This window comes from Belonocnema kinseyi, chromosome 3, assembly GCF_010883055.1.
Source record: "Belonocnema kinseyi isolate 2016_QV_RU_SX_M_011 chromosome 3, B_treatae_v1, whole genome shotgun sequence".
Lineage (NCBI taxonomy): Eukaryota > Metazoa > Arthropoda > Insecta > Hymenoptera > Cynipidae > Belonocnema > Belonocnema kinseyi.
Genome location: NC_046659.1, coordinates 123526015 through 123539058, shown reverse-complemented (window position 1 = coordinate 123539058; position 13044 = coordinate 123526015). Strand labels below are relative to the sequence as shown.

The 13044-nt window shown below is 29.1% G+C and overlaps 1 protein-coding gene across 1 annotated transcript in view; it reads right to left on the bottom strand.

Annotated features, from left to right (window-relative positions):
- Positions 1 to 13044, bottom strand: part of LOC117170265 (ALK tyrosine kinase receptor) — a 77110-nt gene that overhangs the window by 12179 nt on the left and 51887 nt on the right. The window contains exons 20-23 of the mRNA XM_033356918.1: positions 11016 to 11308; positions 3637 to 3862; positions 3367 to 3483; positions 374 to 604 (exon numbers count right to left, since the gene is read on the bottom strand). Coding sequence (XP_033212809.1) covers positions 374 to 604; positions 3367 to 3483; positions 3637 to 3862; positions 11016 to 11308 — 867 coding nt within the window. The remainder of the gene's footprint in view (positions 1 to 373; positions 605 to 3366; positions 3484 to 3636; positions 3863 to 11015; positions 11309 to 13044) is intronic.

Below are 13044 nucleotides of genomic sequence, written 5' to 3'. Positions count from 1 at the left end.
AGCTCCAAGGAGATTATGTTGAAAAATAAAAAAAAATTTACCCAAAAAAAATTGTTTTTATACTTCATTCTAAGGACTTATTGAACTACCCTCGTATTAAAAGAACTCGCATTTGCATAAAAGTTTGGTCAGGGAAGAAGAAAACTGCAGATTTTGAAGGCAAAGATTCGACCCTATCCACCGAATGCACACACAATCATCCTCGACGTCAAACCTCCCGCTTGAATTTAGTTAAAACGCAGCGAATAAACAACCCGGTCGTACGTCGCAGATGATCACTCATCCGAGTGCTAACCGCGCTCGAAATGGCTGGACATCTGGACTCTTCCTGAGTAGAGATTCACCGCGTAAGCCTAGCCTAATTGATTCTTACTTTATTATCGCAGGCTTCCAACTCCTTCGTAGACGGATTGCAGGTGTTTAGGTACTCATTTTTCTGATCGGTCAGCAATGTCAATGTAGTTTCCTGGATGTTATCATTCTCGTTCTCGTAATCGACAGGATGTTTCAACGATGCGTAGACGATACCAGGAATTGGGTTGCCAATGCGATAAGTCGTGGGTCGAAAATTTGCTCTGGGTTGCATGTAGCCGCATCCGTCCAACTGTGCAGAAATTATGCAAAACCTAAAGTTTTCTCAATCTACATCAGCGCCCAGAGCTCTTTTTCCTAGAACTGGCGAGCATCAGAATAAATCGAAAGTGATGCCGCATTGTGCTTTCCATTTCCATACATTTTTTACTTTTACTTTTTTATTGAGTGAGTTATCAACTTTTCGGAAATATTTAACCAAGTATCGAAACAAATTCTTTTAGGGGCCGTTCAAAAACAACACTGCCAGAGAGGGGGGAGGGTGCGCTGAATGTGACACAAAACCTCACAAGAGAAAACAAAAAAATTTGTATTGAAAGTTCATTTTTTTTAATTGAAAAGTTTAACTGAAATATAAATTTAAATAATCCACTTTTGGCTGAAAATGGATTGTTTTTAGTTGAAAAATCAAATGATAGATTTTTCATTGAGAATAAATTATATAAAAATAATCTAAATTAACTCAAAAGTGAACTATTTTATTTTAAAAAATTTCTCATTCTTAGTTGATTATTTAACTATTAAATTTTTAATTGAAAATTCATCTTTTTCAGTTGAAAATTAACTTACTTGTTTAAAAGTATGAATACTTTGTTGAACTGAAAATTTAATTATTTCATTTTTCTTTGAAAATTAATCCTTTTTAATTGAAAATTCATGTATTTTCCGGAAAATTCGACTTTTTTTGCTAGAAAATTAATTTTCTTGATTGAAGATTCATCTCTTTGGTTGAAAATTGAACTATTTTATTGAAAAATCTTGTGTATTGTTTTCATAAAACTGACCCATGTTCAAGTATTTTCATTTGAATGCGAACTAAATTAATAAAACCCATTAAGAACATCCAATTATTTTTTTGATGATGGTTTATTCTTTTTAATTGAAACGTCTACTATTATATTTTTGTTTCTGAATTAATTTATTTTCGTAAAATATGCTCTACCATTTAGTTGAAGATTGAACTATTTGGTCAAAATTCGTTTTTTTTTTAGTTGTAAATTGATTTTATTCACTGAAAATTTAATCAATCCATTTTCATATGAAAATTGATAGTTTTTAGTTAAGCATTTGATTAATTTTATTCTTATTTTAGCTGAAAATTAAATTTTTTTACTGAAAATTTAACTGTTCAATTTTCGTTGAAAACTGATCGTTTTTAATTTAAAATTCTACCATTTGGCTGAAAATGCGTATATTTTGTTAACAATTGTTCTTTTTGGGTGGAAAATTAGTGTTCTTGATTAAAAAATTAACTGCTTAGTTGCAAGTTTAACTACTGTGTTAAAAGTTCATATAATTGGTTAAATATTTATCTCTTTGAATAAAAATTGATCTTTTTTGTGCAAAAATTTTTTTTTGTTTTGTTGTTGAAAATAAATGTTTTGATCTACAGGCTCTAGGCTGTTTGAAAGGGGTGCTCAAAAATGATTTAAAATTCAACTATTTGCTTGAAAATGTACTTTTTTGTTGAAATTAAAAATTTTTTTGGTTAAATTCAACAGTTTTTTATTTAAAATGAATACCTTTTTTAGTTGAAATATCAAATATTATATTTTTTGTTGAGAATTAATCCTTTATCGATTAAAAATTCAACTACTTAGTTGAAAGTTTGTCTTTTTGATTAAAAATTAATCTTTTGTTGATGATTCATAATTTTAGTTGAAAATTTAACATTTTGGTTGAAATTGAGAATTGAGAATTGAAATTGAAATTTTTTAGAATTCGACCTTTTTACTTGAAAGTTCAACTATACGAATGTTTGGTGAATAATTTTTTTTCATGAAAATATATCTACTTGATTAAAAATTCATCTTCGTAAATTGAAAGTTTTACATTCTTCTAAAAAATTAGTTTTTTTTGCTGCAAGATTCAACTATTTGGTTAAAAATCCAAATGTTTCTGGTTGAAGTTTAATCTTGTTTATTTTTAAAATAAAGAGTTCGATAGAAAGTTGATCTTTGTAAGTTGAAAATTCAACTATTTGGTTAAAAATTCAACTATTGTGATGAAAATTGATCTCTTTTGGTTGAAAGTTAAACTATTTGGTTGTAAATGCAACTGCTTGGTATAAAGTTAACTTTTTTGTTGTTGAAAATTTAATTCTTTGATTGAAAATTCATGATTTCAGGTTTAAAAGTCAACTGTTTTCTAAAAAATTTAATAAAAATTTAATTTTTATAATTAATTAATTAATTAATTTTTTTTAATTAATTTTTTAAAATTAATTTTTATAATTTTATAATTAAAAAAAAATTAATTAAAAGAATTAGTTCCTCTATTATTCTCTCATATTCGTAAAAAATCACCCTATTTTCCATTTTAGGCTGTAAAGTTTGTTAAACTATTATTTGTGCACGTTCGGTGTTTAATTTTAGGCGTTTATCAAATGAAACTGAAGTTAAAATTTTGATTTCAAGGGAAAGGAGAGGAGTGTTCAAAACAGCGGAACGTAGTTTTTAAACGAGCCCTTATGGATCAAATTCACATGCTGCAGGTTTAGTCGCTTAGTGAGTGATGTACGATTAGCATAGCCAGATGAAATTTTCTAGAATGTACATGTAGCAATGCGGTCGTACTTGTTGGCAAAAGAGATGACTGTGTGAAAGTAACAGCAATCAAATTAGTTCCTTTCAATTTTAATTATTTCGTTTATCGACTTCAATTTGATTTAAATTTTACTAAAACTGTTATTCTAATGCCAATAGAAATATTCTTGTTGTTCAGTAATCAAAGTTAGAGAAAAAGATAAAGTAGAATTTTGTCTGGAATACATACGTCAGCATGGACATTGATACATTCCGTTTCAGGATCTGGTCTCATGATGGTAATTTCTCGTTCACAAACTGGTAGAATGTCGTAATTCGGCATGGGATGATTTAATACGTCGGGATCCTATGAATAAAACATTAGACAAATTGATTATTACCATTAGACAGTTTGAACAGTTTTTTCTTATAAAATCAATCAGCAGAAATAAAATGTCACTGATTTCAGTTTGAAGATTCATAAATTAATTTGGGATTCCTGTAAAAAATTAAAAATTACCTGCAAGCAGTATCCTATTCTCTCGACTATTGTGTTGAAGCTTGGTCTGTCCTCGGGATGAGGATGCCAACATCGTGTCATGACACCATAAATGGGATCAGGACAACCTGCTGGCCTTTCCAAACGCCCACCAGTTGTCACCATCGACATAACTTCCCGATTTGCGCAGCCCGTGTAAGGCATATAGCCAAATGACATAATTTCCCATAAAAGTACTCCGAAGGCCCTGTAGTGAAATTGAAAAATTGAAGAAATACATTCTGCAATATGAGGATGGTCACCGGACCTTGAAATATTATGCCTTGAGTAGCCACCCGGAACAAAATAATCCCTTAAATTTTGAGTTACCATTCTATGACTCTTGGATAAAGAGAAAAGTCTGCAGATATTTTAGAGAATTTTCTTAAATATTAGAAGAAAAGTCAATTAATTTTTAAAAACAGAGTCACTGGAAAAAATCTTCTAATTTTCATTAAAAAGTATTTCAAAAACCAAGCGGTCTTTTGTGATAAATAATAAAAATTTCTCTAGAGTTTAGGAGACTATGAAATAACGAACAAATTTTGATTTGATTTGTGAAAAAGAGTTTAGAAAATAAGTAATTGAAGATTTTGAGCGCAGTGAACGTTTGTCGTATCACCGCGCATGTTGCACGTTTTGCACGCTATGCCTCTCTGTCTGTCTGTCCTCCCGGTCGTCCGTCCGGCTGTCCGTCCGTAAGCACGATAACTCTTGAAAAAATTAACGAATCAAATTAATCTTTGGCACACTTTTTCTAGGTCCTAAAAGAAAGAACGAGTACGTGAACCAGTCATTTCTGATAAAAATTCAAAAAGTGAGCGCATTTTGCGCATCCTCATGACTTTTTTCGATAAAAAAAAAATTCTCAGAGTTATAGCGTTTGCAAAAATTCTTTAATCAACCAAAAATCAAATTTTGAAACCGAAAAACGCACGATATGAAAAAACTCAAGAGAAGAAAAACATTTCTTTTTGAAAGCCCTACAAGATTATTATAACCAATTTTTGTATTTTCTTCAAAAATTTTTTTTTATTTTTTCAGATTTTGATTGCACAAAAATAATGGAAAATAAAAAATTCAATTGGGTGACAAAGTATGTAGGATACGAAAAAAGTTGAATTAACAAAACCGAGAAATCCAACAAAACATATTTACAAATGTCTGTCGGAAATCGAGGGCGCAGCGTGAGTGTCACGATGAGAATATGTACCTTTTGAGGTACACATTCTCATCGTCTACACTTAACGAAGTAGACAATTCAGAATATGAAGACGCATATAAATACTGCCATCTAAAAGAGATCTTTTTGATAAAGTTTTTTTCAAGCATTCCAAATGCAAAGAATAAATATCCGAGCGCCAAGCGTGAGGTAACCCAATATCGAGCGCGAAGCGCGAGATTCAACCGTCGTGCGCCCTAGGCGCGCTCAAACTTGCGAGCGAAGCGAGGCGCGCGCGCAGCTCGCGATGAGAATGTGCCCGCGAAGTGTGCAGATTTTTTTATAAAATATCACATTGCTTTTTGACTCAGATATGTATATCGACTCTTGAAAAAGACCCGCAGTGTTGGTCGAAACGTTGAGGATTTTTTAAAGAAATAAATATGTTTTTTACATGTTATTTCGGATGCTTTTATTTTGACTTCATTATTGACCGTAAAACCGAATATATTGCTGAATTTAGATGAAATACTGATTTATTTTCTTGTCTAATCGGGAGAAAATTAGAAGTGCTTTTCAAAATCCTTTACCCTAAATTTTTGAAATTTAATAAATTAAATTCATACTGTAAGTCAAACAAAAAATTCACTATAACGTCCAACATTCACACTTGGTCGTTAGATCTTCTTGGTTATGATCATTTTCAATTCAATACAAGTGATATACGTGAATCCTAAATAATAAAAAAGGACGTTGATATTATGAAATTAACCTTTTGGCAATCATCCTGATACTTATCTTTTTTTTACGATGTAAACAATAAAAAATAAATATATGGCAGCACAAAACAAGGTTGCAAGCATTGCAAAATATTTCAAAATACTATTATTAAATTTTTTATTTGTTTAGAAAAATATTATTCCTGTTTTAAGCAAGATGTTTAAGGAAAGGGTAGACAAAAGCAACATTTTTTAAAAGTAATTAAGAATATATTATCATAGAAAAAATTAATTAAAAAATTGACCTTAATTTCAAGGTAAAAATTACCTAAGACTAAAATTAACTTCACAGCAAAAACTATACCCGAATATCGGTTCAAGTTTCTTTTGTTTTTCCATGAGAACACCTTCATTTTGAAATTTTTACTTAGCAGAAATTGGTTTTTTTGTCACTATAGGATTATTAAAGCGTTTTTGAAATCCACTGTTCTTTATGTTTTATCAGTTTTAGATATTTAAAGACAAAAAGTTGTGAGACCTTTTTCAAATAAAGGAAATTCAGTTATTTGTTTTAAATATTTTATAATTGTTGTTCAGAAACTGTTATTCTGAATTTAAAACTAAGTAAGAAAGTATTGTAAAAGAATTTGATAAATCGAAAACTCCCCGTTTGATGGAGGTTTTTGTATCGAAGAAAATCGTTTTTCGTCATCATCGTTAGTAAAACAGAATATTATTCCACTTAACTCTTTTTTATTGTTTATTACCTTTGGATAGTCAATACATTTTTTTCATAGAGCATCTATTGAAACTTCGAGTTTCGATACCTGTAGAGCGTGTTGAAACACGTCGTTTGCATCCCAAGGGTTGAAACATTTTGTCTTCGAGTTTCTGTATGTGTAGAGCGGGCTGAAACACTGTGTTTACATCCCTAGGGTTTAAACTTTTTTTGTCAGCTCTAGAGTAGACACGTAGGTAGTTAGGGTTTACAGGTACCTCAACTCGAATATTCAATAGATTTGCTATGAAAAATAATATGCATTACTACGAATGTAACACAACGATCGCTGTGTTTCATTCCTTGTAATGCAACATACTATTAAATAATTATTTAAAAAAGAATATCGATCCTTTTTGAAATAAGTTTAATTCAATTCTAAATTCTATCTAAATAAATGTTTTTCATTTTGTCTCTCGAGAATTTTCGATTTGCCTTATAGAGCTCACAGAAAAAACTAAGAATAAAATTTGTTGCAGGAAATTTTTTAGAGCAACAAAGTCTTGTTTAGTCAACTTCGCGTCTTTCAAGAAACATGTGTTTGTCATGAAAAAACAAAAGAAAGTTTAACCGGTATTTGTATAACGTTTATCCTGGGTAGTTAATTTTTGTTGTAGAGAATCTTTCGTCGGAAATCGATGTAAAATTTATTTTCTGTTTTTTCTGTGCTACTAATTAATCATCAGATTTAGACTTATCAGTTTTCTTCAAAGAACCATCGAGTCCAACAACCTTTCGTTTGTAGTAGCTTGAGGCTCACCGTAATTGGTAAGAGACTGCCTTAAAATGCGTGGCCGCGATTTTGTAACCAAGATCTAAGTGCTTCGATAAAGAAATAAGTTAGAGTGCGCGGTAGATTACGCGATTTTAGGTAATATAGGCAGGGTTCGAATCCTCAGCGAGTGCGATTTTTCAAAGCGTTTAAGCTAGCGATTATATGTGTAAGCAACCATGTTTGCGAATTGTATAATAATAACAATAAAATATGTATATTATATAACAATAAGTGAAAAAATAATGTTTTTTTCGTTGAGAAATATTGTTTTGAATTTTCATAAACTGTCCTTTAAAATTCAGATTTCTTGTCTCCGAGAATATAAATCCCTTGCGTACTATAGTCCAGACGCCATACCCAGTCCTGTCGGATCTTATATGTCGCCAAAATATTTTGGGTGATTCGTATGCAGAATGATCACCTGATTCCGAATCGGTGTGGTACGTCTTCGGCAGATTGTACGTTCTCGAGATATTCGCAATTAATCAATTTGTTAATTACTCCCGATTAATGATTTTCCATTAAACTTATTTCGATTTTTTTCTGCACTTTATTAGCTCATTACAGGACGAATAAAAAAAATTAAAACATATTTGCCCTCCGATGAATGTTTATTGCACAATAGCAACTAATAGGCGAAAAAGTTGGCAAAAATTCTATCTGCCATATCTTCAAAAATATGATCTAAAAGAAAAATATTTTTTTAATTAATGAAAATAACAGCTAAAATACACACTTTTTATAATATATCTATTTCTCTAAAGTTAATACTTTCCTGGCCAAATTAAATTTTATTGGGTGAAATTCTGCGGTGTGATAATAAGTAGTAATTTTTAGTAAATTAAATTCATATTAGAGACAATATTTTTGCTCAAATATATTTTTGCTGTTCCCAGACACAAAGTTCCTGTGAAATTATGGTGAAATTGTTTAAATTTAAGCAACGACGCATGAATAATCAATTACGGGGTTTCAAATACTAACAACTTTTCTACAAAAAGTTATAAATATTTGAAATTTAGCATGATAATTTTCTAAAGTACCACTAAAACAATGATGTTAAGAAAAAATTGTTTACACAAAAATTGTAACCTGTAGAATAATCTAAATTCCAATTATTTATCTACAGTTCTATATGCAGTGGAAACTTGGCACGAAGCTTAAACAATCTTAAATATTATTTAAAATTCAGTCATAGAATTTAAATTTCTTAATTTTTATTCATTTAGTAGTTATAAACTTCCCTTTTTTTAAGAATTCGACAATGGGCTCGATAAGTGACATTGTAAACTCGGAAGCACTCATCTGGCCGGCTGGTTCGGACCCCATAGGCGTGGAAATAGAAAATGTTAGCGGAAGGGTTCATGGGTCCATTCGGCACTGTGAAACTATTTTTCGGTTATAAGAAATTAATTAATTTCTATAAAAATAATTTTCTTTTATTTCCTTGAAAAACTAGAATCAGAATAAAATTAAATAAGGGTGAAAATTATTTTCAGTTTTTAATATTTTACAGAAAACTTAGGGTGAAGTTTCCTTTTGGAACTAGAAAACGTTTCAGAAAAAAAATAAAATAATAAAGTAATGGGAGACTTACTTCGAAATTAGATATTTAACTTTTTTTCTACTTAGGAATGTCTCACTTTTTTAAATTTTCATTTTTGTAGAAAAAATTGGAAGTGATTTAAAGGAAGTGTCTGTATCTACATAATTCGGCTATTAGTGCCGAAGTTTTGGTATATTCTTGCAGTTTTCAAATTAAAAATTTAGAAGCTGTTTAAGAATTATGAAAGGCTTTAAAAGGATAAAAACATTTTCTTAAGATTCTTCGGAAAATAAAAAATGATTCTTCATTTTTTTCTCATTCTTTTAAGAGAATATTTAAAAAGATTTTCAAAGATTTCCAAAATTGTAAAAAAGAATGTGGAATATTCGAAGGAATTTTTTTTACATTTATAAAATTTACTCTGCATTGTAAGAACAATTAAATAATATCTTTTTAAATGAATCAAATTTTGCTTGTTATATTCAAAAAATTTTGGTAACAAAAAATTCCTTTAAAATATTCCAAATTCTGTTTTGAAAATTGTGGAAATCTTTGAAAATATTTTTTAACATAACAAATCATTTTGCATTTTCCTTGGAATGTTGAAAAACTGTGTTTTTTTATTTTGAAGCCTTTTAGAATTCTTAAAAAGCTTCTAAAATTTGTATTTGAAATTTGCACAAATCTACATTTTGTTTTAAATGAGGCTCCAGCAAATGCTCGAAAATTTCGATACGAATAGGCGAATGTTGTCAGAACATATAACTCGTTTAAATTATTTAAAATCATTTTAAATTTTACATTAATTTTGAAACTTTTTAAAACTTAAAGTGACTGAAGTTTTTCCTATAAATAATAAGCAGGATTTTCTAAAAATTGTATGAAAAAATCATTAGTTAAATAATGTTAATTTTTGAATTTTTAATGTAACTAACTTAAACTTTCTTTAAAAAATCTAATTTTGAAAATCTGAACGTTCATTGATTGAATGTTCAACTTAAAACAGTGGAAATGATAACGCCGATTTATATTTTTGGAACTGAATTTGAATCTTTGAACTCTATCGTTCATATAAGATAAAAATTCTAAATTTTGTAGTATATCTGCATTTCATTTTAAATTGTTTAATTGAAAAGTGTTAGTACCTAACTTCCATTTTATACGTGCAAATTATTGAGCATTTGAGTATAACATTTTTTAATTTAAAAACAAAAAAAAGCAAGAGTTCCACTTTGACTGCTTTAATTATTAATATATTTTTTATTACTTCAAATGGAATCTTTCTAGCTTTGGAGATGAAATTTGTTTTTTTATTGACCATGACAAATTTTTGCGAACTGGGAAAAAATGGGAAAATTGTAAGCCAATGGTTTTTGACCTGGCCGGTCGTTAGCAAGATTCCCAGTTTACGGCATCACTTACAGCCCCATTGTCAAACTCTCCCAAAAAAGGAAAGTTGATAACTAATAAATAAATAAAAATTAAGAAATTTAAATTCTATGACTGAATTTCAAATAATATTTAAGATTGTTTAAGCTTCGTGCCAAGTTCCCACTGCATATAGAACTGTAGATAAATAATTGGAATTTAGATTGTTCTACAGGTTACAATTTTTGTATAAACAATTTTTTCTTAACATCATTGTTTTAGTGGTACTTAAGAGAATTATCATGCTAAATTTCAAACTTAGCATAAATAAAAGGTTAAATAAAAGCTTAAATTCAAACAATTTCACCATAATTTCACAGGAACTTTGTGTCTGGAAACAGCAACAATATATTTGAGCAAAAATATTGTCTCTTAAATGAATTTAATTTACTAAAAATTACTAATTATTATCACACCGCAGAATTTCACCCAATAAAACTCAATTTTGCCAGGGAAGTATTAACTTTAGAGAAATAGTTTTTATTATAAAAAGTGTGTATTTTAGCTGTTATTTTCATTAATTAAAAAAATATTTTTCTTTTAGATCATATTTTTGAAGATATGGCAGATAGAATTTTCTTTCCTATTTTCTCGCCTATTAGTTGCTATTGTGCAATAAATATTCATCAGAGGGCAAATATGTTTTAACGTTTTTTATTCGTCCTGTAATGAGCTAATAAAGTGCAGAAAAAAAAATCGAAATAAGTTTAATGGAAAATCATTAATCAGGAGTAATTAAAAACTGTCGCTTATTTTGGCGAGCTCAGTCTCTGATATTCTGTTAAAACGTTACATTCTTTTCAGATAATGATAAATCATTTTCTTGAATACAGGCGGTGGTGAATTTTAATTGACTTTCTCTTATATCCAAGACTATGAGACAAAGTTACTGGATTTTTAATAAACTATTTTTTTCCGTGCACTCCTGCATATAAATAATATAATAAACCTACCACACATCAGTTTTGGTGGTGAATATGCCGTCCAAAAAGCTTTCCGGTGGCATCCACTTTATTGGCAGCATCGCTTTACCTCCCTTTCTATAGTAATCGCTTCTATAAATGTCTCTGGCCATACCAAAGTCAGCAATTTTCACTATACGACCCGCTCCTTTAGAAGTCAAAAGGCAATTTCGAGCTGCTATATCCCGATGTATAAAGCGAGCATCTTCCATGTATTTACAACCGTTTGCAACATCGAAGGCGCACATTACTAAATCCTGCATTGCTAAAGTCGTTGGACGATCCTAAAAGACAAAAAGTAAGGGATCGTACTTAAATTTAGTAACAGCTCAGGGGGAGTGAGGGGGGTGGGGTCGAGGGAATTTGTTACGATTTGTCATGGAAGGGGGAAGGGGTCCTTCACTCATGTACGTAATTTTTGTAAATTTAACTAAACTTTCTCCTGAAGATTATCTTTTTAGTTTTAAATTTTATTATTCGGTTGGAAATTTAACAATTTTCTTCAAAAAACATGTTTTTCGGTTGCAAATTCTACTGTTTGTTAATCATTCGTCTTTTTGAGGTGAAAATTCAACTCTTTTCGTAGAACATTAACAATTTATATTTTTTAGGATGAAAATTCAACTGTTTTTTTTTGTTGTTGAAAATTTGTCTTTTGATTTAAAAATGCTCCTGTTTTAGTAGAATTTTCATTATTCGTGGACAAAAATGCAACTGTTTGGTTGAAAATTTAAGAATATTCTTAAAAAGTCATACTTTTTGGTAAAAAATTCGACTATTTAGCAGAAAACGAACTTATTTTTTACAATCCTTATTTTAGCGTTAGAAAGTGAACTGGCATCTTTTTTCGATAAAAATGTAACTATTTTTTAAATTATTTTTAAATTCATTTGTTTCAAAAGAAACTTCATCTTTCTTGAAAGATGATTTTTTTCTCATCTTTCTTAAAAAATATTCAACTGTTTAGTTTAAAAATTCAACTTGTTTTTTAAAAGTTTGTCGTTTTGATTTTAATATTCACCTTCTTTTCAGAAATTACATCTATCTTGGATGAAAATGCAACTATTTGGTTAAAAATTCAACAATTTTGTTGAAAAGTCATACTTTTTGGTTGAAAACTCTGATGTTCTGTTGAAATTATAATTATTTCATAGAAAATTTACGTTTTTTTTTAAATTTAATATTTAGGTATTGAAAAGAGAACCGAAATCTTTTCTGGATGAAAATTTAACATTAAATTTGTTTTAATTCATAATTTCTCTTCTTTAAGAGAAATTTTATTTTTCTTGTATAAAAAACGAACTGCTTGGTAGAAAATTAAACTAATCTGTTAAACATGCATACTTTTTCGTTGAAAATTCTACTGTTTTGTTAAAAAATTATTATTTCATAGAAAATTTACTTTTTGCATAGAATTTATATGTTGGTGTTGAAAAATGAATTGAAATATTTTTTGGATGAAAGTTAAAAATGAAAAAAATGTCCTTTTTGATGAAAAATTCATCTGTTTTAGTACAAATTTCATCTTTCTTGGATCAAAATGCAACTATTTGATAGATAATGAAACTATTCCGTTAAAAATTCGCCTTCTTTGGTTGAATAAAATTCGTCTTTTTAGATAGAAAATTCTATTTTTTTCGAAGAAACTATTTTTTTGTTAAAAATTTACATTTTTATCTTGAAAAATCAACTAAAATCTTTTGTGGATAAAAATTTCAATATTTTTAAAAACGTTTTTGTTTTGTTTTTTTAATAAGAATTCATCTGTCTGAAGAGTTTTTTTTTAATCCACTATTTGGCAGAGAATTGAAAATTTGGTTAAAAATCGTCCTTTTTGATTAAAAATTCATCTTTTTGGATTAAAAACTCAATTATCAACTCAACTCAAAGAAAAATAAAAAATTAGTCGAGGAAAAATCAGGGAATTTTGAAAATAAAGATCATGGACACGCTGCCTAATTCTATTAGCAACAACTGGCAAAACGTTTCTGTTACAGGATGTGGTGGTGGGGGGGGGGGG